Source organism: Sparus aurata, chromosome 5, assembly GCF_900880675.1.
Source record: "Sparus aurata chromosome 5, fSpaAur1.1, whole genome shotgun sequence".
NCBI classification, from domain to species: domain Eukaryota; kingdom Metazoa; phylum Chordata; class Actinopteri; order Spariformes; family Sparidae; genus Sparus; species Sparus aurata.
The window spans coordinates 10,168,000-10,189,887 of NC_044191.1; the positions used below are offsets into that span (position 1 = coordinate 10,168,000).

At 42.8% G+C, this 21,888-nt stretch overlaps 2 protein-coding genes across 6 annotated transcripts in view; both read left to right on the top strand.

Moving 5' to 3' along the window:
• pdlim2 (PDZ and LIM domain 2 (mystique)) overlaps positions 1-9,190 on the top strand; it is a 45,372-nt gene extending 36,182 nt beyond the window's left edge. For 3 of the 4 annotated variants that reach the window (XM_030418081.1, XM_030418082.1, XM_030418083.1), the window contains exons 8-10: positions 4,691-4,839; positions 6,113-6,224; positions 8,010-9,190. In XM_030418081.1, the coding sequence (XP_030273941.1) occupies positions 4,691-4,839; positions 6,113-6,224; positions 8,010-8,199 (451 nt within the window). In that variant the 3' untranslated portion in view covers positions 8,200-9,190. The remainder of the gene's footprint in view (positions 1-4,690; positions 4,840-6,112; positions 6,225-8,009) is intronic. The other variant, XM_030418084.1, reaches the window with a different exon arrangement.
• Positions 9,191-16,795: 7,605 nt separating this feature from the next.
• adgra2 (adhesion G protein-coupled receptor A2) overlaps positions 16,796-21,888 on the top strand; it is a 45,937-nt gene continuing 40,844 nt past the window's right edge. The window contains exon 1 of one of the 2 annotated variants that reach the window (XM_030418226.1): positions 16,796-17,846. In XM_030418226.1, the coding sequence (XP_030274086.1) occupies positions 17,545-17,846 (302 nt within the window). In that variant the 5' untranslated portion in view covers positions 16,796-17,544. Of the gene's footprint in view, positions 17,847-20,034; positions 20,128-21,888 lie in introns of those variants that run through there. The other variant, XM_030418227.1, reaches the window with a different exon arrangement.

The following is a 21,888-nucleotide window of genomic DNA, read 5'->3' on the forward strand; positions in this document are numbered from 1 at the left end:
ATTATTACGATATTGCAATATTACTTATTTTGGAATTTTATGGGCAGCCAGTTTCTGCTTGGAAAATTCCTTTTTATATCTGTAATTATTGTTTCCTCTAGAGGTCTGCTGATTTTGAAATTTTAAAGGCTGATATAAAAACAAAAGTTTTGTTAAGTAAAAGCCAGTAGCGTACTAATCACCCCTTACTCACAATAATAAAATGAGAAATGAGCTATCTTTGATTTTATTTGAAACTGATTGCTGTTGAACTGAACACCCAAGTCAATAAATATCTAAATGAATAAATAAATCTTGGCCCTTGACCTCAAAGTAACCAGCAAAAAAGTTTTTATTGTACTTTTTGAGGTGTACTATCAAAACTGAGTTCCCCTTATATCCCGGTGGTTTGTAATATGTCCTCTCGGTGCCAAATCGGTCTACATCTAGTTTCCTCCTTTCAAAAGTCTGTGAAAGGCTAGTGAAGTGCCTCTCAAATCTGAGAAGTCTGTCAAACCAGTGCTTTCATTTAGAGTCAGTCAGTTTGTGAATTCACTGCTGTGCTGCAGCTGACTCTGTTCTTAGAGCAGTTTGCAGCTGCACGACAAGTACAGATGAATGTTCAGCCTTTGGGAAACACTATATTGTTTCCACCACCTGCACTGCAGTTTGCTTTTCCCGTTTCGCCCCTCTGATGAGGTGATGCAGCTGTAATTCGACTCAGTTTGTGGCGTGCAGGTGCTGCCCTTTGAGCATTTTCCGTATTCACGAAGACCGTCCAATGTTTTCTGTCTCTGCAGAAATGAAAATCTTCTTTGGAGTCTCTCACATAATCCTTTGTGTCCACTCTCTCGGCTGGAGAGCCTGGTGCGAGTGTTTTCACAGTGCAGGACGGTTGACTTTGGCCCCAGTTCCCCCCTGTGTAACCACGGCCAGTGATATGACGTGTCAGCAGCTCCACTCATATACAAACACCCCATATTCCCCCAAAAAGTCTGATTGTACTTCTCCCCCTGATTGGCCCCCAGTCTGGAGCCCCCAGCCTGCACACCAAGCCTCTCCCTGCTCCTCCCCGACCAATCACAGACTCTGTGACACCCATTTACCCTCCCCTTCATGTCGCATGGCCAATGAGTCTGAGGCCAGAGGCACACCTTTCAGTCAGACTCTTGTTTTTCTGTCCCGTCTGGTTAGATAGAGGTGTGTGTTCGGCATCTGCAAGCGTGTGCTGATATTTTTTTTTTTTTTCTTTCACGCATGTTCTGAGCCTCAGCAGTGTTAGCAGCACAGGGACAGTTACTGGAAAGAATAGCTCAGCTTCTTTTTCTTTGTTCCATCATTCTTTCCTTCTGAGGTGAGTCTTGTCATTTTGACTTTTGTCATTTGGATTTCTTTTTGCCAGTGTTAAATTCTGTAAGTGAGCCGGTTTGAGTAATGGGGATGGAATTCAGCCTTGTGATCTTGGATATGTTTTGGCTCAATGCATGTGCTATGACTAGATTATTATCAGTGTTCCTCTGTTCCAAGTCTGGGACACAACACACTCATGTTAGATGCAGACATTGTGTCGATGTGAGAAGATCTACCCTGAAGATGTCTGATTCTTTTGTAAAGTCTGCTTCCACTGTGGATCCTCACACTCGACTGCTTATTCAGATGCATGCCGTTCCCCTCTCCCTCTCTTCTGCTATTTGTTTTACCCCCATTTGACCTAGACTTTCCATTTGTTTTGAGATTGCAATTTCAGAAGGGACAGTGAGCGAAGCGAAAAGGGGAAATGGACTGAGGGTGGAGCTGAGCATGTGGAGAACTTGGAGGGTGTTCTGTAGAGGTCTGTTTTCAATTTGAACCATGTTCAGTGATGCAGAGGAAAGGGTCTGAACGTTTGGTCGCATATTTGTTGTCTTGTCAGTTTGCCATCTCTTGTTTCAGCCATGTTCATTTAGCAGGAAGCCTGAAGCTGAAGTCCAGGAAGGAACCATAAATGTCAAAAGACACACGGCCTTGTTTAAAGCTTATAAAACCTTAATGAACATATGAGATGTAGTTTTAAATGCAACACAACGAGGAAGCGTCCATGATCATTTGGAAAGCAACACGGTTTTTAACATTTTGTCTTTTGATGTTTTGCATTTTTGGTCTTTAAGACACAAAGGAAGCCCTTTTCTCTCACCGTCCCCAAAATTTAGAACGGCGCATGAGAACCGTGATCCTGAACAAAGCAACCAGGGAGTGTTTTCTGTCAGGCCCAACTGCTCAATGTTCTTGACTGGCCAAGTCCATCACCTGACCTCAATCCAACTGAGCATGTGTTTCCCAGACTGAAGAAAAAAAGTCCAAAATGAGCGAGAAGTGAAAACTGCTGTTTCACTAGGGAAGATGCACAGTATTTGCTGATGTCTGTGGCTCATTAATCCCATAGACTGCAAAAGGTTTGACACTCAATATGTTACACAGCCTTTTCTGAGATTGTCAATAGTCGAATTCCATATCAGAAAGTTGGGGATTGTGTGTAAAAAAATAACTACTATTCCTTCACCGTTTGCTCCAAACTAAAGCTTAAAAGCCCATCATCCTCTTTCATGCTGGAATTGGAAAGTAAAAAAGTCGCTTGAAGGAGGATAGAATAAACACAACTTGCTTTTTGCAAATCTTTCACCGTCCAACTGCTTTTGGACAAAATGTTGTCCTTGTCCAACAATATAAGGTTGTGAAAAGTATCAATACTTCCACACTTTTCCCCCATGGCACACGTACGTCTTGCAGATGCCGGTACAAGTCATGTTGGAAAGACGTAGTACAGGGATTGTTGCTCATTGGAAGACGATGACAGTGTCTTATCAATGTCTTCCAAATTAGCAAATGCTCCCCATACTATGTCACTGCATTGAACTTATATTCGTCGGACTGAGGTCTGCATGTATGTATGCTACCTGGATTTCGATACCACGTGTTAGAAATTATATGATAACCACATAAAATAGTAAGTGCTGAAGCTATGGAAAAAAAAAAAAGCAGAACTACAGTCAGATTGTAAGTGCTGCACAGATTGTTCCTCCACCAAGGAGGTTACGGTTTCACTCATGTCTGTTGGTTGGTTGGTTGGTTGGTTGGTTTGTCAGCAGGAATACACAAAAACTACTTTAACTACTGATTTCCACGTAACTTAGTTGGATGATGGGTCTCGGGCCAGAATAGACCCCAACACCCTTTTGGTGCAGTTTTGATAAAGGGGCAGATCCAGGAATCCTTTCTCACCTTCTTAATTTACAGTTCGCATGAAATCAAAGGTGGAGTGATACTTGCCTCTGCATATTAATGCATTTCCTGTGAAAATGGTCAGGTAGAGATGGTCTTGTTGAGGGTATTGAATGGCAGACAGCTGCCAATTTGACAACACAGAATGCAGGACCAAGTTGGTTTTCTTATCAGGTTTTGCAAAAATGGCAAAGAAAAAAATGACGCTGTTTTGTGTGTTTTTGGGCCCTGGTATCATCAGAGGTATGGAGTGTCATTTTCTATTCTAGTATTGTTTTTAGGTTAAAAGTTAATCACAACCTTACAACATCTAAATGCCCCAATAAGGCCTCATAGTGTGGTGATGGTTTAAAGGGTCACATGTGTGTTACATCACAGTAGGAAACGGCATAGGCGGTTGAAGTTTCGGTCACCGTCTCCCAGCAGATTCCTCGCAGCACAGGTGTCAGTTGACCAGTAAATATTTTGTCAGATCCGCTGCTTGTGACAACAGGTGAGACAGTCAGTCAGGTGAAGTTGACTAACAGCAGCTGACAGGTGGAAGGCATCAAACCACACCTGGCCCAACTAGAGTGTACCTGGCCAACCAGTTCCTGCTGACGGCAAACGCTCAGCTCCTCCGCTCAGGCAAACAGACGAACACGAGGAGCAGGGTTTGTGTCTCTGTGTTTCCTTTACGCTCGCTGATACTTCGTGTGTTTCTTCAGCAGGGGCAGGGAGGGATTGGTATTTCAACCACACATTATAGAAGCAGTAAAAAAAGTAACCACTTTTCCACCACAGCAGGGGTAAAGAATTTGCTTGTAAAGTGAGCCACTGTTCTTTCTTCTAATTTCTTAATGACTCGACAGCGTGTACTACCAAAAGGTGAAAGCTTCCTCTTCCCTGCTGCCCCCTCCTGCGAACTGACTGTCTGGAAACACCCACGAGATGCAAAGTTAGAAGTAGTTTTTTCCGGTTGTTTCTCGGCGGTTTAGTGGACTGTTTAGTAGGAGGTTCAGAACTCCTGTCTGTTATTTTCCCCCATGCCTTTTTGTCAGGCATAGGACCTTCTCATTTATTCACACGCAGATAATATTTAACCACTGTTGTTTTACAGTATAAAAGATGTCCCTTGTTATATGCTCCCATTATCAGCCTTGTGTCCACTTTGTTTTTGCCTTGGGGTTTGAAACTCTGCTTCTGGTAAGGGAATACGATGGGGTCCTGTTGAGCGTGTGTGATTGGACACTCTTTGGCCTCTTGCCTGTGGTGTGCAATCTAAACTTCATGCTAGAAGGTCAAAGTCTTAAAGCCAGCTGCTGCCCCCTCCCTCATTTCCTCTGGATTTAGTTAAACCAGACTCGGGACTCTTTCATAAATGTACATTATCTGCCGAACACATCAACTCGACGTATAATTTTAGTGTGATAACGTAATTTTTTCCTTTTTTTTCTTTCCTTTCCTCTCACAGCAGTTCGAGCTCTGACTTCGCCATGCAGAAGTACGACAAAGAATCTGAGGTGTACAAGATGATCCAGGAGAACAAGGAGTCCCGCACGGCACCTCGTCAGTCCAACACCTTTAAAATGCTGCAGGAGGTCCTGGAGGCTGACGAGAAAGGTTAGAAACACTTTGCATTCAAAGTAAATATGGACTATTGAAAGGAGACAGATCGCCGCCTATTTAGCGCGCAGTGTTGAGTAATGTTTGTTGTTGCACAAATGTTTAAACACAAATTCCACTATGAATTAAGATAATGTCTCATTTTTTAGTTAAATGGGTGATTCGGTAAAACGCTGTTGTTTTCAGTGTGTCAGTACTTTGAAGCATGCAACCCTGAACAAGACGAGCAAGTACAGAAAATAAATGGGACAAAAGAGCTTTGATTGCCTCCATTTTTTTTTTTTTAGATCCAGACTGTACAACTCTTTTTACATATCACAATATAAGATTGCACAAGATGTCCAAAATCTAGGACGAAATATAGTCTAATGTCACGATGATGATATGATATTGATATATCTCCCAGCCCTAGTTTATCTCGGTCTCAATAACTTGTAAGCAGGGCCTGTTTTCAGTATTTGGCTTTTATGTCAAATGCATCATCATTCATATCGTCTTCTACAGTTGCTCGCACCATTTTAATATCGTACCCGTTAAGTGCATAGTGCAGAACGGAGCCGCAATGATTAGTCAATTCACTCATTCTTCAAGCAAAAATGTCAGACATTTGCTGGTTTCCACTCCTTTTGACGGACGGATTTGCTGCTTTTCTTTGTCATTTATGAAAAGTTTTTCAAAGATAGACTGTTGGTTGGACATAGAAACAGCTGTCAGTTCAGACTCTGGGAGAATGTGATAAGCGTTCTTCACAATTTTCTGCAGAAAAAGACTGAACAATCAAACAACAAACAGTCAATCAATAGTGAAAATAATTGCTAAAGAAAATGATCATTAGTCGCCGCTCTAGTGCAGAACACGCGAGTGCAAGTTACTGGCTCCTAACTTGGACTTCCATGTGGCCGTCACCTGTGCAGGATGTAGAGAAGAGCTCTCCTGTGTGCCGTTTATGTTGTGAACAGCAGATCATGAAATACATGTGTCCTCCTTTCCCCCCTCTGCCTTGATAAACGGCTGGGCGATTACATCCAGATAGCAATGACATTCTTTCATGAAGTGATGATGACCAATGTGTGGAAACCAATTTCATGAAGCGTGTCCCTCGGTTGCTGAGCTGGTGAAGACGAGTGGGGAAACACAAACAAGCTCCGCTGACAGAGAGCGGTGAAGACAAACAGAGTGTTGATGTGATGAACAGAGAGACTGTCAGAACGTCCCAGTGAGCAGCTGTGTTAATGTGTTCGCGTGTGTGTGTGTTTGTGTTTGACTCCAGAGGCAGCCCTGCGGTTCCCAGGGAAGCTCTCGCCCAGCGCGCCCAAACCAGCTACGTCAGTAGGAGGAGTCAAGAAAACCCACACCTGTCAGAAGTGTGGCAGCAGCATTGTGTAAGTGTACAGTCACCTGCAGTGACACGCTCACTGGAATAACTTAGGTGTGGCAATAATTACAATCATAATCTGCCCTGCAGTAAAATATGTTCCACATGTACAGTGGGTCACAGCTGTTTTTTTTAAAGGATGAATATCGACTCAGCTCCATGCTGATGGACAGTAAGGTGAACATTCTGGAACTTCAAAGCAAAACAATGTTTCACTCTCCTTAAACAACTGAAGTAGATGGGGACGTACACAAATTTATAAATAGATAAATAAAAGGTGGAACCATACAACTGTTCCTGCATAATACAAGTTTCTGGAATACACCCACTTCACCCACACTAACTTTTTTTGCAGGGTAGCTACAGGGAGGATTTTGGTGTGAATAACATCTATTTCAAATCAATTTGGGATCTGTGGGCTTCCAGAGACGTCAGTGTGGGTGTACTGCACGGAGCTATTTTATGTTAGTTTGTATGTTGTTTCTTTTAGGTCGGTTGTTTTTAATCTAGCTAATTCAGTAATTTACTAGAATGCTTGAACACTTTGCTGTGAAGCTCCAGAATTTTTTTGTTGACCACGAAACTTCACCTGACTCTCCATCAACATGAGGGTGAGAAGATAATGACCAAATTTAAATTTTTTGGAGAACTGTTACTTTAAGTGCAGTTCAAATATTGTCACTTGTTTGAAAAATATAACAAAACCAGGTGAAGCTGTTTTGGAGAAATGTTATGTCACTACATTTACAAAGCATTTGTATGTAAGACACAGGATTAAAGGATGCATGCTAATATTTTTGCTGTGGTGTCAACTAAGGTTGTCAGAAGTAACAATACTTCAACACTTGTTTGTTACCAGGTGTTTAAAATGATCATTTATTTTAATGATTGTTAATATAAACAGTATCTTATTTTAGTGCCAAGGACTATTATTTCTTTTTGCTGTGATATTGAAAAGGTATAGGCTCAGTTTTTCATCAGAGTTTAACATTCTGGTATTGTGACAACCTCAGTCTAACTTACAAATGAAATTATGATGTTTATCCTCGGCCGCAGTGTCAAAGTGTTCCCACTGACTGGCTTGTGACAGTCCTGGTGTTACGCAGTACTCCAGACTAACTGAACACATATATATTTTTACTGCTGCAGCTTTCACATTAATTTCATTTAACTAGTGAAGCGTGAGTTTACTTCTATTCCATCACAGGACAAGCAATGTGTTCAGTGAGATCCGCACTTTCTGTTGTCGATCATCAAAAAGTGTTTCTAACAGAGCAAAACAACGGTCATTTTTGGCATTTTTGACAGCAGGTCAGTTTGAAATATGTCAGGGAGAAGTTTTACACAGTCTGTTGAATAAGAAGTAGCTGTTAGATGAAGAGCTGCAGGTGAAAGGGTGCACACCTGCAACTTCTCAGTGAGGTAACCGACTCTTTTTCCTTCATTAGCGTTATCAGGTTCCACCATTAGTTTTGGGTTTAAATCTGAAATGGGTGCTTTCGCATTGACAGCATATCCTCTGCCGTCGTCTTAACTGGTCAAATATGACTCCTGCTACTCAGTGCTGTAGGAGCTGCAGAGTTTGTAATTGCAACATCCGTTGTCTGATTTAGTATTGTTTGAAAAAGCAAAATTATGTTGGGGCCAGTGGGCAAGTAATGTAGTCACTAACATCACGTAACGTAGCGAGCCCAGTATATCTGTGTTGATCACCGAAACACTCATGTTGATTTGCGTTGGAAATGATGACCAGTAGTTTGTCCGATGTCTAACTGCATCCATTTCTCCACAGCACGGTGGCTGTGCGCATCACGGACGACCACTACCGCCACGCCGAGTGCTACACGTGCACAGATTGCGGCCTTAACCTCAAGATGAGAGGTCACTTTTGGTTCGGAGATGCGATGTACTGTGAGAAGCACGCCAAAGAGATGCACCAAGCTCTAGGAACATCCCCTCGAGCCACCGTGTCCCCTCGCTAGTGAGCCGGCCACTCCTCACCCGCCCCCCCCCTCTGGACGTAGAGTGCTGCTCGTCTGCCTGAAGCTCCACCTCATCCGACTCAGTTAAAAGACATTGGGATGGGCCGTGGAGGTGGACACCGGTCAACGATATGGCACAGGATGTTCTTTTCTGATCACATTTAACCATACTCTGCAATATTATGATTCACTTTCTTGCCTTTCTTATAATTGTATGAGAATTGGGGCTTTGTTTTCCATACGGCCCAGCCTCCACAGTCTCTTTAGGTTATTCTTAGCTCTAATGATGCACAGCTGCCGTGGACTCGAGCCACATCACATTGTACTAAGGCCAGATTTACATAACACCAACGCTTTAGACAAACTCAACAGGACTGGCTCTCTGACTCTCTGAGGATCTGGACAATCATTTGAATCTCCTGCTGACACAAAGGGACCAAAATCTCACCTACACCGCATGCCATGTTTAACGACGCGCTCTACACAGACAGCGCTGTGTGTGGGTGTGGGTGTGTATGAGTGTGTGCTTTCTTCTGCAGGCCTTCCCTGCATCTGTGTGTGTGCGTGTGATTGTGTGTGTGATTGAGAAAGAGAGGAAGGGGGTCCAAGTTGTTACAGATGGTAAAGGAGTATGTGAATTTCTCGCTAGAGTCAGGCCAAAAGCCCTTGAGTTTTTTTTTCTTTCTTTCTTTTGTAAGCAGAATTTATGAGTAGAAATAATGAAAATATACATATATATACTGATGACTTGTTTTGCTGTTTTGTTGCTTATGAGGGACTATAGATTAATTCAATATACAGATATTTTGGATGTTTTTGTGATTGAACTGTATTCTATAATATAGACCATTTAAAATGCATAATGTATGCACAGGACATTTAGTGTGAAAATAATTGATGATGCTACACTTCAATCCAGTTACAGCAGTACTCAGAGATACACTATGATGTTCGCATTTCATGTGGCACTTAATAAAACCGCACAACCTGACGCTTCTGCAGCTTTACATTTCATTACTTCTTCATGATGTCTGCCCTGACTTCAAGTACTTTCACCGGCTCTTCCTCCCACATGTACACCTCGCTTTATTAACTAAACGTGAATAACACACAATATAAAGATAAACAAAGTCATTACATTACAGGTTTATGTCTTGAGCTTCGCAGCTGACATTTAGTCGCGTCTTGGCAGTAAAACACAGGTGTAACCACTTACAGTGATGCTGACTTCATTTCTCAGAAGCGTCCCAGTGAGAAGTATGTGAAACAAAAAGGCCCTGGAGCTTGGGTTGCACCATTATTAATGTTATTAATGTTATTAATGACATCTGTGCTTTTCTTTCTGACGCGTTAAAATGCCTGCTGGGAGAACGGCCACTCTACAGTACATGACAAGTGACAAGCCTTTTAATCCTTAACCAGTGATGCTTTATATAAAGGTCTTACTAATATGAACAAGATTGTATGAGTGCTAATGACAGCATCAAAAACAATTTGTTAGATAATAAGACATTTTCAAGCACTTACATGACACTTTTTATTACAGTTTATAGACGCTTAGGAATGTTAATTAAAGCCTTGAGATTCCTTCAGTTGTTTGTAATAGCATTACAAACGCGTTGAGTGTAACTCACTTACCACTTGGGTTATTTTTAAACCTTAACTAACCTTCTGGTTGCTTTGTTAAGATTGATACACACTTTATCATACTTTTACGAGATGTTTACTGTGTTTTACAGCTCTCAGAGCCAAAGCAAAAACAATGCCTTTTAAAGGTTGAAGGATAAGTTCACCTAAAAATGAAAGTTCAGTCACTATCTGCTCATCCTCATGCTGATGGTAAGTAAGTGAAGTTTTGTGCTGCAGAAAACATTTCTGGAGCTTCCCGTGAAAACAGCATTGCAGCATTCTCCTAAACAACTGACGTCAGGCATAATCCAAGTCTTGGGATGCCAAATTGATTTGAGGAGAATTTACAGCTGTGCAGCTCTTCCAGCCACCCAGCTACAGTGAAGGTTTTGGCTTAAACGAGTGAAAATATTGTATTTTCAAATAAATGTAAGATCTCTTGTTTTCCAGAGACTTGGATAATATGGAACGAGTTGTATAAAACCATATCATTTTTTGTTTTGTTTTGTTTTTTTACATTTTAAAAAGTCCCCATCTACTTCAGTGATTAGGGAGTATGTTGCTGCACTGTTTTGCTGTGCAGCTCCACAAAATGTCTTTTTCAGACTGAAACTTTCCCAATTTTCCATCGGCACAATCTTACCCTTAGATAAATCCTTTATCTAATAATCCAACAATAAAAATGTTTATTCCGCTGTAATTAACTCATGTGTATATTCTTAGGAATGTCAGTTAGCACCCCATAAATACTTTAGTGCTTATTAAAGGACCTTTGGTATATAAAGAGTTACCCATGAAACAACTTGTATCACAATTCTCCATGGAGGTTAAAAGATTTGCATGCGGACAAGTCCTTGTTTGCTATGGTAGGAAACTTGACTTATTACATAACAAATATGATATGAAGCTGTTGTGTCTCATACCGGTTTACTGTTTTGGCAACACTGGTGCAGAGGAACACTGATGACCTCAGTGTCACCTCATATTTACACATAAGTAAAAGGACTGTGAGGCTTTCAGGCACTCTTGATACCATATGAATAACAGCTGGGTGGAGTTTTTAAATCATAGGGAGTGGAGGACAGGTTTGCTGGGTGAAGGTATCACCCACATCCGACAGGTTGTTGTTAAGAAAAAGAAATCTAACCTGCCTTTCACCGCCTTCAACTTCAAGCGTGATCATTTTTAAACACTATTAGTGTAGTTCACCTTGCTGACCAGCAGAGGGCAGCACTACTACAGTTTCCCATTCGCCACTGCAGCCTCGCAGGGATTGAACACCAGGCATGTCTAAACACTGACATGTATTTTCACACATACAGTTATTGTTTTTTATAAGAGGCGAATGTATTTACCTCTGGAAAAATTCTTATCAGGGATTAGGATTTGTTTATATGAACATGCACCTAACAACTATGCATACATTTATTTCAGTACATGTAACTTCTGGGGATATGCCAGTATGTCGACCATCATCGGTATCGGCCCATATTTGACCTGTTGACTGATGTGAAAAATTAAAATGACATTGAAATGGCTGCATGCAACTTGTCTGGTTTAATCAAAGTCTCCAGAAGCCCCATGATCCCAAACTGATTTGAAAAGATGGTTATTTACACCCTCAACATACAGTCGAGCTCATGCGTCCACTTTGAGCTTAACGGCTCCAGTGAAGATTTCCATTTTAAAAAAGCTCGTAAAGAACGTCTGAGCTGTATGGAGCCATTGTATGTCCTTCTTTTCGGTTACCTCTTTAAACATTTTAAAACAAGTCCCCATCTGCGTCAGTTGTTCGGCCGAACGCTGCAGCGCTGTTTCGCTGTGAAGCTCCAGAAAAGACTTTCCATCTGCATGAAGGTGAGGAGATAACACCAAGATTTTTATCTTTTTGGAGAACTTTTCCTTCAAGGGTTGTTTCATGAAGTTGCATGATCAAATGTGTGTTCTTTCAAAGACAGTGTAATGAAGGGCTGAATTTTTTTTTATATAATGCAGATGGATTAAATAACAAAAACAAAATCAAAATATCGGTGTCAGAATTGGCTCTTGGCCAGAATTTGTAAACTGGTGCCTCCATTAGGATACAATTCAATATCAATATTCACAAGACTGAATGCTACTGCATTAGGCTTACAGCTACTGTTGTTGTCTCTACTGCTTATATAAATTCTTAATGATCAACAAAGGTATTTATTGCTGCAAAATATGGCACTGCATTATGATTTGATAACCCCATAAACTGTAGAGGCAGCAGGTTTTACATCCCTATAAATACTTTATTAAAACCATTCATCCAGGAAGCACTGATGACTGCTCGGAGAGGGAGGTCCCTCTGTGTGCTGCAGACCACACCACTAGATGTCAGGAAAGACTCAGCCACAGACGAGGGCCCTGCACAGGGCCTGGTGTTTGCTTCCCGGCTGGAAGTTTTCTTTTGTTTATCCTTTGGCAGAAACCTTCGCCCGAGCTATGCCTCGAGCTCAGCAGTCACTCGGTCTGGTTCACATCTCTCGTTGCGCCGAAAACCTCATTGTTTTGAGATATTTCTGTTCTAACGTGAGATCTGGAGGACCACAGGAACATGCCCGGGAGGAATCATCAAAGAACCATCTCACGTATGGTCTGTCTGACATCCCAAAAAGCTTGCGTAACTTCCACCAAAAACTTCCCCCAAGACATTATCTCAGTCTTTATTCTGTGCTCTCTGCGTTCCACCTTTCCTTTTCCCGATGTTCTCCCCTTTCTCAACACCCCACCTGGAATGGAGTCCAGATGTTGAGCAGGGAGAAGGAGAGATTGCTTGCTTGGCTATAAGGAGCGAGAAGGGGCTGAGGGGTGCATTGAGAGAGAATGTTGGAACGACATTAAAGTTTGTCTGGATGCCATTAAGTACAATTTGATGTAATGTGCAGTTTGGGACGTGACATTTTAAATGGAAACTGTGCTTTCCAGATGAGAGAGATCTGGGCCCGGTGGAGTTGGAGGGGGGTGTTGTACTTGAAGCCTTATTTAACAGCTTGGATAAACAGCCCGCTGTTTCGGTGCTGAGCAGGCGCCCATCTACTCTATGGGCTCTCTTTCAATAATCACGCTGACTTTCTGAGGCCGCTCCAGAGTACAGTATCATATACAGGAATAACAAACCCGGGGTCCACTGTGTGGGTCAGAGCACAGTGGACCATTATTCTGCCGGGCACGCTCGCACGTCTGAGGTGCCTGCAGTTTGGATATGTCAGCGAATAGATGTCAAGCCCAATTGCATAAAGTCCCGTTTCAAAAGCTTTCCTGGTTCACCTTCTCATATATTGAAATGCTCTCCAGATTTGAGTCGATATGGTCTCCAACCTCCCGGGCCTCTCGTATATCAAAAAGTATTTTTAAAACAGAAATCCGTGGAGTCCAGGGCTGTATTTTGGGAACTTTCCATACACACAGGCGAAAAATGTGAAAAGGAGACTTTGAGGAAGTTTATGACCCTCTGTGTTTTTTGGATTGTGTGTGCTTCTTTCAGGGGGGGAAAAAAAAGTCATATTTGAAAAAATGCATATTATTCTTTCAACACGAGTCTTATTTCTAAATCTCAGCATTTGAACTAGATCTGCTGGCCCGCAGACAGTGTTGTATCTGCTCTGACAACTAAAACAACATATGGTTAGCAAAGAGCAACACTCTCTCGCGCAGTTGACTTCACTTCTTGTTAATGTTCAGCAGGTTATTTGTTACAACTGCAAAAAACTCGTTTACATTCAGAACAGGCTCGCCTCTATCACACAATCCTCCCTAACTGTGGCCATCACCTTGTGTGGGAAGAAGTACCCTACAGTCATACTTAAGTAAAAGTAAAAATATGCTGAAACATTACTTTGATTTCAAGGGAAACTCACTCATAAGAATAGTACTTGAGTAAAAGTCTGAAAGTATCTGATGTGAGATGATTACAAAAAACTTCCCCTCGATTCTATTTTTTCTTCACTACATTAACATCATTTATGAGTGGTTATAACCCTGAAAGTAACAAAAGTACATTTACGCGAGTACAGTACTAACGCAAATTCAAGGTGCTTTACTCGAGTATTTCCATTTTCTGCAGCTCTATACCTCCTCGCCACTTCGTATCAGAGGTCAGTGTTGTACTATTTACTACTCTACATTTGTCTGACACCTTTAGTCACCAGTTGCTTCACAGATTACTGTCCTGTCCAGTGAAAACCAGGTATCTCCAGACGTGCTTATGTTGAATATTTGTATAGTGTTGTGAAAAGTACCCATAAGCCATACTCGAGTGAAAGTCTTGAAGTATCTGATGTTAACTGTACTTAAGTATCAGAAGTACAAGTAAAAGTAAATGATACACATATTTACACTAATGCACGGGATATAATGTGCACTACGGGTCCTCTGATGGTTAGAATCAGTGTTTTTTATCTGAGTGATTATAAAATAGACTGATTAAAAAATGGTACTTTGGCACTGATGCAGCATGTAATCTGCAAAGTAACTTATAACTACAGATATCATATAAGTGTAGCGGAGTGTAAAAAAAAGAAGATATTTGCCACCAAAACTTAGCATAATATAGCAAAAGATGGAGATACTCCCGCATGTGTTCAATACTGCAGGTAGCTCGTTGGTGCCGGCGGCCTCCGAGTGGACACGACTATAACTGCCTCTGGACTAGAAAAACAAGGCACTAACTTGTGTCACAGAGTTGCCATCTACGAAATGACAGCTCCGTCTAATTTTATTTTCAGGATCAAATTGTTCCAGACGGCCGTAACTCTTTCTGCAGCAACAATTCACCGGAGTGTATCTATAACAGTCTTCGCTTCCTCTCCTTCCTGCTGATTGAATGAGAAGCATTTTGATTTGACGGAAACACACAATACACAAGAGGCCTTCAGCATTCATTCATAACTGTTGTTTATTCTCCCAGAGCAGGCGCGCATAGAAATCACGACCTTCCTGTCGTCTACAAGCCCGACTGGAAGCAGCTTATTCAAACAAAATTGTCGAAAAAAGCAGAAACATCAACAATATAGCATCCAACTCATTTGTATTAGGTAAACTTATTTTTTATTACACTCACATAATTGTCTCCTTATTCACACCCATTATGTTCTCGCTAATATGACAGTAATTCTTATTACCTCAGCTAATGAGGTTGTGTTTTCACCTGTGTCCACTTGTTGGTTGGTTTGTCTGCAGGATTTTTCCAAAACTACTGAACGGATCTCCACAAAACTTGGATGGAGGATGGGTCGCGGCCCAGAATAGACCCCATTAACTTTTGGTGCAGGTCCAGATGTTTCTTATACATTGCGAAATAGGCCATTCTTTTGACATTTTCATTAATTTTTTAAAAAATCTGGCATATTTAGGTGACTGGTATCTGTGAGTGAGAACAAAAGGGGATGGTGGGCCTTGGCGGAGGTGAGTACTTGACTGAGTGCCATTCTAGTTGTTTAAGAGGGTAATAAGCTCATGTCACCTGCAGAGTGATAAATCAAGACATTACAAATGACAAATGTATTTTACTTGAGTATATACTTTTTTTTGGAGAACTTTATCTTCTACTCCACTGCATCTCAGAGGCAGTTATATTACTCTTCTAAACTTGCTTGAGTTGTTACTTTTCAGATGACCACGTGTCCTACTTTACTTTTCAGTGAAACCCGTGTATCTCCAAATGTTAATGATAAACTGAAGGATGAAGTGTTGTTATGTGTTCTGTTATGTGAGTCCTATTTTCTACTACAGCCCCCAAAAAATAATAATAAAACATTAAAACCTCTCTTTGATTGGTTGGAAAATGAATTATCACAAAGATGAAAACTGCTCACCTGACACCTTGAAAAGATTACTTTTTAGAGATATGTGGTTCTCACTGAACAGGAACCCTACAAACATATGCTGATCTTATGTAATATAATGCATTGCTGTAAAATTAAGGTCCTCTTTTTAAGAAAAAAATATTTTTGAGATTTCACTTCAATTGAAAACTGATACATAAACTGATGGCCGACCCGGCCTACAATCTCAAAGTGTTTATGATGAGTTGGGAATGACACTGGGGAGTTGGGAGTGCAACTTCCTCCTTTAAACTAACGGTCTATAGTTAAAATAAGCTTAACATTGTGTCTACACTGGTAAAATACAACATCCATGTTAGTGCAGAAGTAATATTATTCCAGAAACGTCACATTTAATTATATAACACTGACAGGGAACATTTTACTGCACAATGAGTTTTTACTTGATACTACGTGAGATTTTTTGGTGAAAAAATTCAAAAATCTAAATTACAAACAGAGCGTGAATAAATGCCAGGTTATGCATTGTGTTTCAGAGATGCCTACTGAAGTTAGCATGCTGGCCAGCTTGCTCCGGCCCGTCCAGTTCAGCTACAATTAGCAGCAGTTAGCGGCTACCCTGGTGCTACGCTGCCGCCTGTTTGTTTGGAGTATAAATATAACAGGGGATCAGCTCTTGCTCCTTTAAGTACATGTTGATTCAACATACATACTTTTAATCAAGTCAGGTTTTTAAAGGTAATTACTGTAGTGGGGTATGTTCACAGTGTAGTATCAGTACTTTCCCTTAAGAAATACTTCTTCCAACACTGATTGTTGTGTAATTTTGTCAATATGTTATTACAAGGGATATAACATTATACATTATTATTCCTAATCAGTTTACTTACATCACAAAGAATATATGCAAATGATTTATCTTTTTTATTTATATTTGAATAGTGGCTGCAGAACACTCTCACTTTCTCTTGGTGTTGTGCTATATCATTTAGGGCCAACACCAGCAGCCTACAGGAAATATCCCTGTAGGCTGTGCGATGAAGGTGTGTGAGGTGAGCTCAGGTGTGTACTCCCTGCCTGCCCGCCTGCCCGCGTGGTCACGTGTGCCCCTCCTCTCTGTCTGTCTCTCTCCGGCTGGGCTGGCTGCGCTAGGACCGCGGGGACCAGAGCGCAGACGCAGACGGAACGGGCGCACTTGGGGTTGTAACTAAGTGAGTTTGAGTGTGACAGAGGCAAGCAGGCAAAACCGCTAGATTTTGGGAATTACACAGGAGCCGACCCTGACCAGCTCACTTCTTGTCCGAGATCATTTTTTTTTTCTTCTGCTGATTAAATTCAGCTCAAGTTGGGAGCGTGTGCGCACAGGATCGGGGGGTGAAAAACGCGGAGGAAAACTTTTTTTTTTTTTGCTGAGCAGCGGAACAGATGAGAAAAAGTTTGAGAATATACTTTGTCTCAACTTTCTTCACATAGATGAGTGTGTGGCTCCGGCTGTGACTGCTCTGTCGTGGATCTCATCAGCCATCAACCTGGATTAACTTTTAGAGCTGGAGATAACGGGAACGAGGAACACTCCCGAGTTTCCCTAAAAGTGATGTAAGTTTCTCCAGGTAGTTAACACGTCCTCCAACTTTTCCGAGACACAGTCCTGCGCCTGTGTGAGGGTGTTGGAGACGTTTGGATGGACTCACACATCCACTCATTGACCATCTGGACCAAAAGGGAGCTGTGCGCCCGGGCTGCCATGACATAACGGGACACTCTCGGACAACCAGCGCTGAATATTCTCTGACATGAGCGGATAAGTCATTGCTGAGCGTTCATTCAAGACCTGAGAGATCATTCTGTTCCTTCTCGCCCTCTTTTACACCCCCCACCCCTGAGAGCTTCATGGTGGAGATATGGGATGACTGGAGGCGGGGGTGCAGCTGAGGTGAGATCCAGCCGAAGGACAATGTTTGCGCCCGGCGTTGGCATCCCTCTGCTGCCGGGGCGTCTGGTACTGATGCTGCTCCTGCTGTCCGCCTCCGAGCCGAGGTTCTCCCAGGCTTGCTCCGACTTGCTCGCCTCCACCAGCGGCTGCAGCTGCACGGACGAGCGGTCCAAACCGCACGGCGTCCAGGCTGTGGGGAGCAAGGTCAGCTGCACCAAGGAGGAGCTGAGTGAACCTCCGGATGGCAACCTGCTGCCCAACAGGACCGTTACTCTGTGAGTTGGAACAGTCTGGCAAGTTATGTGTTACCTCTGTGCTAATGATGTATGTTCTGATCACCCCGCTGCCGCCGCTGCTGCGGTGAGATCATGCTGACCTTATAACCTCACAGACTGTGTGGGGAAAATCTCGCTCCCCTTCAGGATCCACAGTGTTTCCACGGGTGAATGTTTAGTTTGAAACATGAAAAGACAAACTGAGGGTACAGTCTTCCAGTTAAGCCCACACACCCATGACTCCGAACCCATGACCTCAGGTTTAACTGTATTGAGGACTCGCAGCGGTAATAAAGCTTATTAGGTCAGAAGTGTACATCTTGATCCAGTTTGACTCTGTAGCGGAGGCCTCTGTAAAGCATTAGGAGGATCAGTGAGAGGGCAGCCATCATCTGGCCCTGCCTCTTTGACACAACTCTGTCACTTTAAATTTGAATCTGACCCAGCCAGACAGCTCTGACTTCAGCTTTCCCTTTCACCCTCCGCCTCCCCCGGCACATGGTCCAGCTGACGTGCAACACTAGAATCAAAAGGGACACATTTTCGGTTTTCACCAGAAGCGTTTGGTGGGAACCGGACAGCAATAATTCTGGACCGAGCCTGATGTTTTTTTAATTAGGGAGCAGTTATTCATTTGGTCTGCTTGGACAAAACTTGAAAGGGCCACATCACGGGCCAAAACACACTATCTCCCATGATGGATGGACTACCGCTCTGTCAGTGACACATTTTTTGGGTGGTGTTGTAAAGCGGCGTGCTCTTCGCAGCTGCTCAGGCTTTCTGAAGACGCTGCTCGTTCCCACAGTGTGTTACTGTCTGTGTACTCTCACCCAGTGGGAGAAAAGCTAGCTGCACATGGGCACAGTAAAAGAACATGTTCCACTGAGGTAAAGTGAGTGGATTTGTGCCCCAGGAGAGCTTAAGGCAGCCAGGAGTCAATTTATAGGTCCTTATGTTTCTTCCTTAATAAAGGCAGAATAAACATCTGGGGAACACATTGCAGGAAACCAGAGGAGGAACAAAAAAAAAAAGTGGCTTGGGTGGCAGTGGTCGTGGTGATTGAAGACCATCCACCATCTTAGCGTCTGCTCATACTGGTGGTTCCTGTTCCCATGTCCAGCATTCTGTGAGCGAACAGTTCCACCATTAGTCCACCGTTTCACCTTTACCTTTCTCGTGTCTGGAAAGCTAATTTTCCTGAAGATCTCCTCAAGCGCCCACGCTCCCGTCGTCGCTCATGACATTAGCTCCAGATGTGGAATGTGAGAAGTTGTGTTGATATTCGTGTTATTCCTGACATTCCTCAGCCCGCTCGGCGACTGTGGACAGTATCCCAGGTGCAGCAGGGGAGCTCTCCCCGTGCCCTACGCCACCTCGGTCCCTCCCCACGTCGGACGGGCCTGACAGCCAGCCCTCTCTCCTGGGGCAAGCCTGGAGGAATGCTCTCCTCCATGCTGAGCAGGCGAGGGCTGGAGGACACCGGGCCCGGGGCTTCCGGGGCCGGCTGCTACGTGTAATGGACAACAGCTGGCCCCTGTGAACATTCCAGCTGAGGCCCCTCAGCCTCATGGGAAATCCCAACAGGGATTTGTTTATTAAAACTATTAGTTGGCTGTTTGTTGTTCCTGCCAGCCATAAAGAAGCAACCAGTCGCCCGGTATTATCGCCTCCTCCTCCGGCTCTTGATTACATTACTGTGTCAGATTACATTCTGCACAGTTCCTATAAACTCACACCTATCACCAGTTTAATGATGCGTCATGCTATCCCCAACCATCCACCATTATGTCCCACTTTCCCTCTCATTCTTTATCTCCAGCTCCCCATTTCTCTCCCCTTCCCACCCCCTCTATCATGAGTTCATCCACACGCAGTAACTCTCAACCTAAATATTTAGTCGTCCTGGTAGGAAACTGCCATATCCAAACTCCTTCCAGATGTGAGCCTGCGCAGGCTTGTGTTTAGGCCTAATTATGCACGGCTGCAGAGGAGCTGGATCACTGGGAGAGGAAGAGGAGAGGGGGAAAAACAGATAAGAGTGTGAAAGCGGAAAGTGGCGTCGTTCAGGGGAAAGTAGGAGTGAGCGACGGAAGTTGAAGAGTGGCTCAAGTGAAGGAGAGAGTTGAGCATGAGGAGCTGAAGAAGTGGGAACAAAGAAAGAGAGCAGAGCAAGAGAGAGGATGGAGGAGGGAGAGGAGAAGCTTGGCAGGCGGTTCAGAGGGATGTGCCCCTGGAGACTGAAAACTCCCCTGCCCCTGACTAACAGATCTTCGACACTGGGGTGAGAGGGAGGAGGAGGAGGCAGCGCTCGGCAGTCCTCAACAGCATAGCTTTCACTTCACAGAGCTCCATGTCTCCATTATTGTTATTAGTCTTTTCTGCGTGAAAGAGAAAGCTATTCTTTTTTTTTTCTTTTTTTTTTTCCGTGACGAAAAAAAAAAAAAATCTGCATGTGGACACACGTGATATACATTCAGCCTAAACACACAGAGCGGTAACTCATTCCTCCGCTCTGTGTGGTGGCAGCTGTGTTTGTTTTAATGTTTTAATGGATAACAGACAAATGAAGAGAACGTACAGTGGCAGTTCTATGTGCGAATGTGCTGCCGTCTCCTAGCTTGTGGTTTCTACCCAAGTCAAACCGTGCTCCTCCCTCGGCGTATTTTGTTGTCATCGTCGCCGGTGACTGATGGCTTTGGCTCAGTGGGTGCCAACTTGAATGAGTGGGCACAGATGCTCAGGGTGGGGGGGTCAGCGTGCACGCCCTTGGCCCTGATGCACCCTCATCCAAGACAGCTGCAGTGCAAGACAGTTGCTCCCCGCATTGGCTGCACTTGAGCCCAGTGTGTCAGTGTTGCTGGCTGGTATTCAGGGTTTAAGACAAAAATATTCCAACTAGGGCCGTAATATTTTTGTCTGTGAGGGTCACTGTTGTAGAAGAACAGTTGTCCTGGATCCAGTTTGGACTGGAGAAGTTATTATTGAGCAATGGCCAGATCTCGGTTTTAGATTGCTCTTTTTCTGAGTCTCATTCCCAGGTCATCAAAAATTCCTTGGGTTGGTTGTCGGCCCATCCCACCAACCCAGATCCTTTGGTATTTGATGATCTGGGAACACGACTCAACAATCAAATCTTTTTTACAGAATCACAAAAGTTGTTTGCTTCGTTGCCTCGTGGCAGATGAGAAGATTGATATTGCTCTCAATTTTCTACTCTAGAGATGAATCTACAGCTAGCAGCTGGTTAGCGCCTAGCATAAAGACTGGAAACAGGAGAAACGGCTAGCCTGCTCTTTCCAAAGCTAGCAAAATCTGCGTCCGAGCACCTCTAAACCCCGCTAATAAACACATTACATGCTGTTTGATACATGCAAAAACTATTGTGTGAAGCGTTTCCCCTGTTTTGAGTCTTTATAAGCTAAACTACGCTAATCAGCTGCTAACTGTACGCTCATACTGAATGGACAAGAGCATTCGATAAAGCTTTATGATTACCATCATATAGAAATGCCGGATTCATAGTTAAACAAACAATTGTAAAGGTTTAATAACATCAGTTGTAACTTTATAATGTCCATCTAAATTATGTTTATAGAGGAACTACGCAGTATTTGTTAACCATTTCATAAATATTATAAACATTAGTTTTTAATTTTACGCACTTCCTTGTGAGTTAACCGTGAAATAACTATTAACCGAAGTGTTATCCACTTTTTAATTTGACCTTTATTTATAATGTTTATACTAAAGTTTTACCAGTGTTTTTCCAAAAATATCAAATGATTTATTTCACCGAAAAGTTTGTCTTGAAGCTGTGTCAGTCATGACATCAAGTTTCCATTTCATTTTACGGTGTGTGTTTTTTTTTTTTTTTAGCAGGAAAGCACTGAAAACCCTGTTGTATTGCTCTTTGGAGATTTAAATAGTTGCAGTGACTGTTACCCCACAGTGCAGTGCAATAATGCTTTTCTTCATGCAAAAACGTGCTGTTAATTGCTTTTAATTAAGGCTTTCTTTTTCACAGCATGCCTCATTTGGGTTA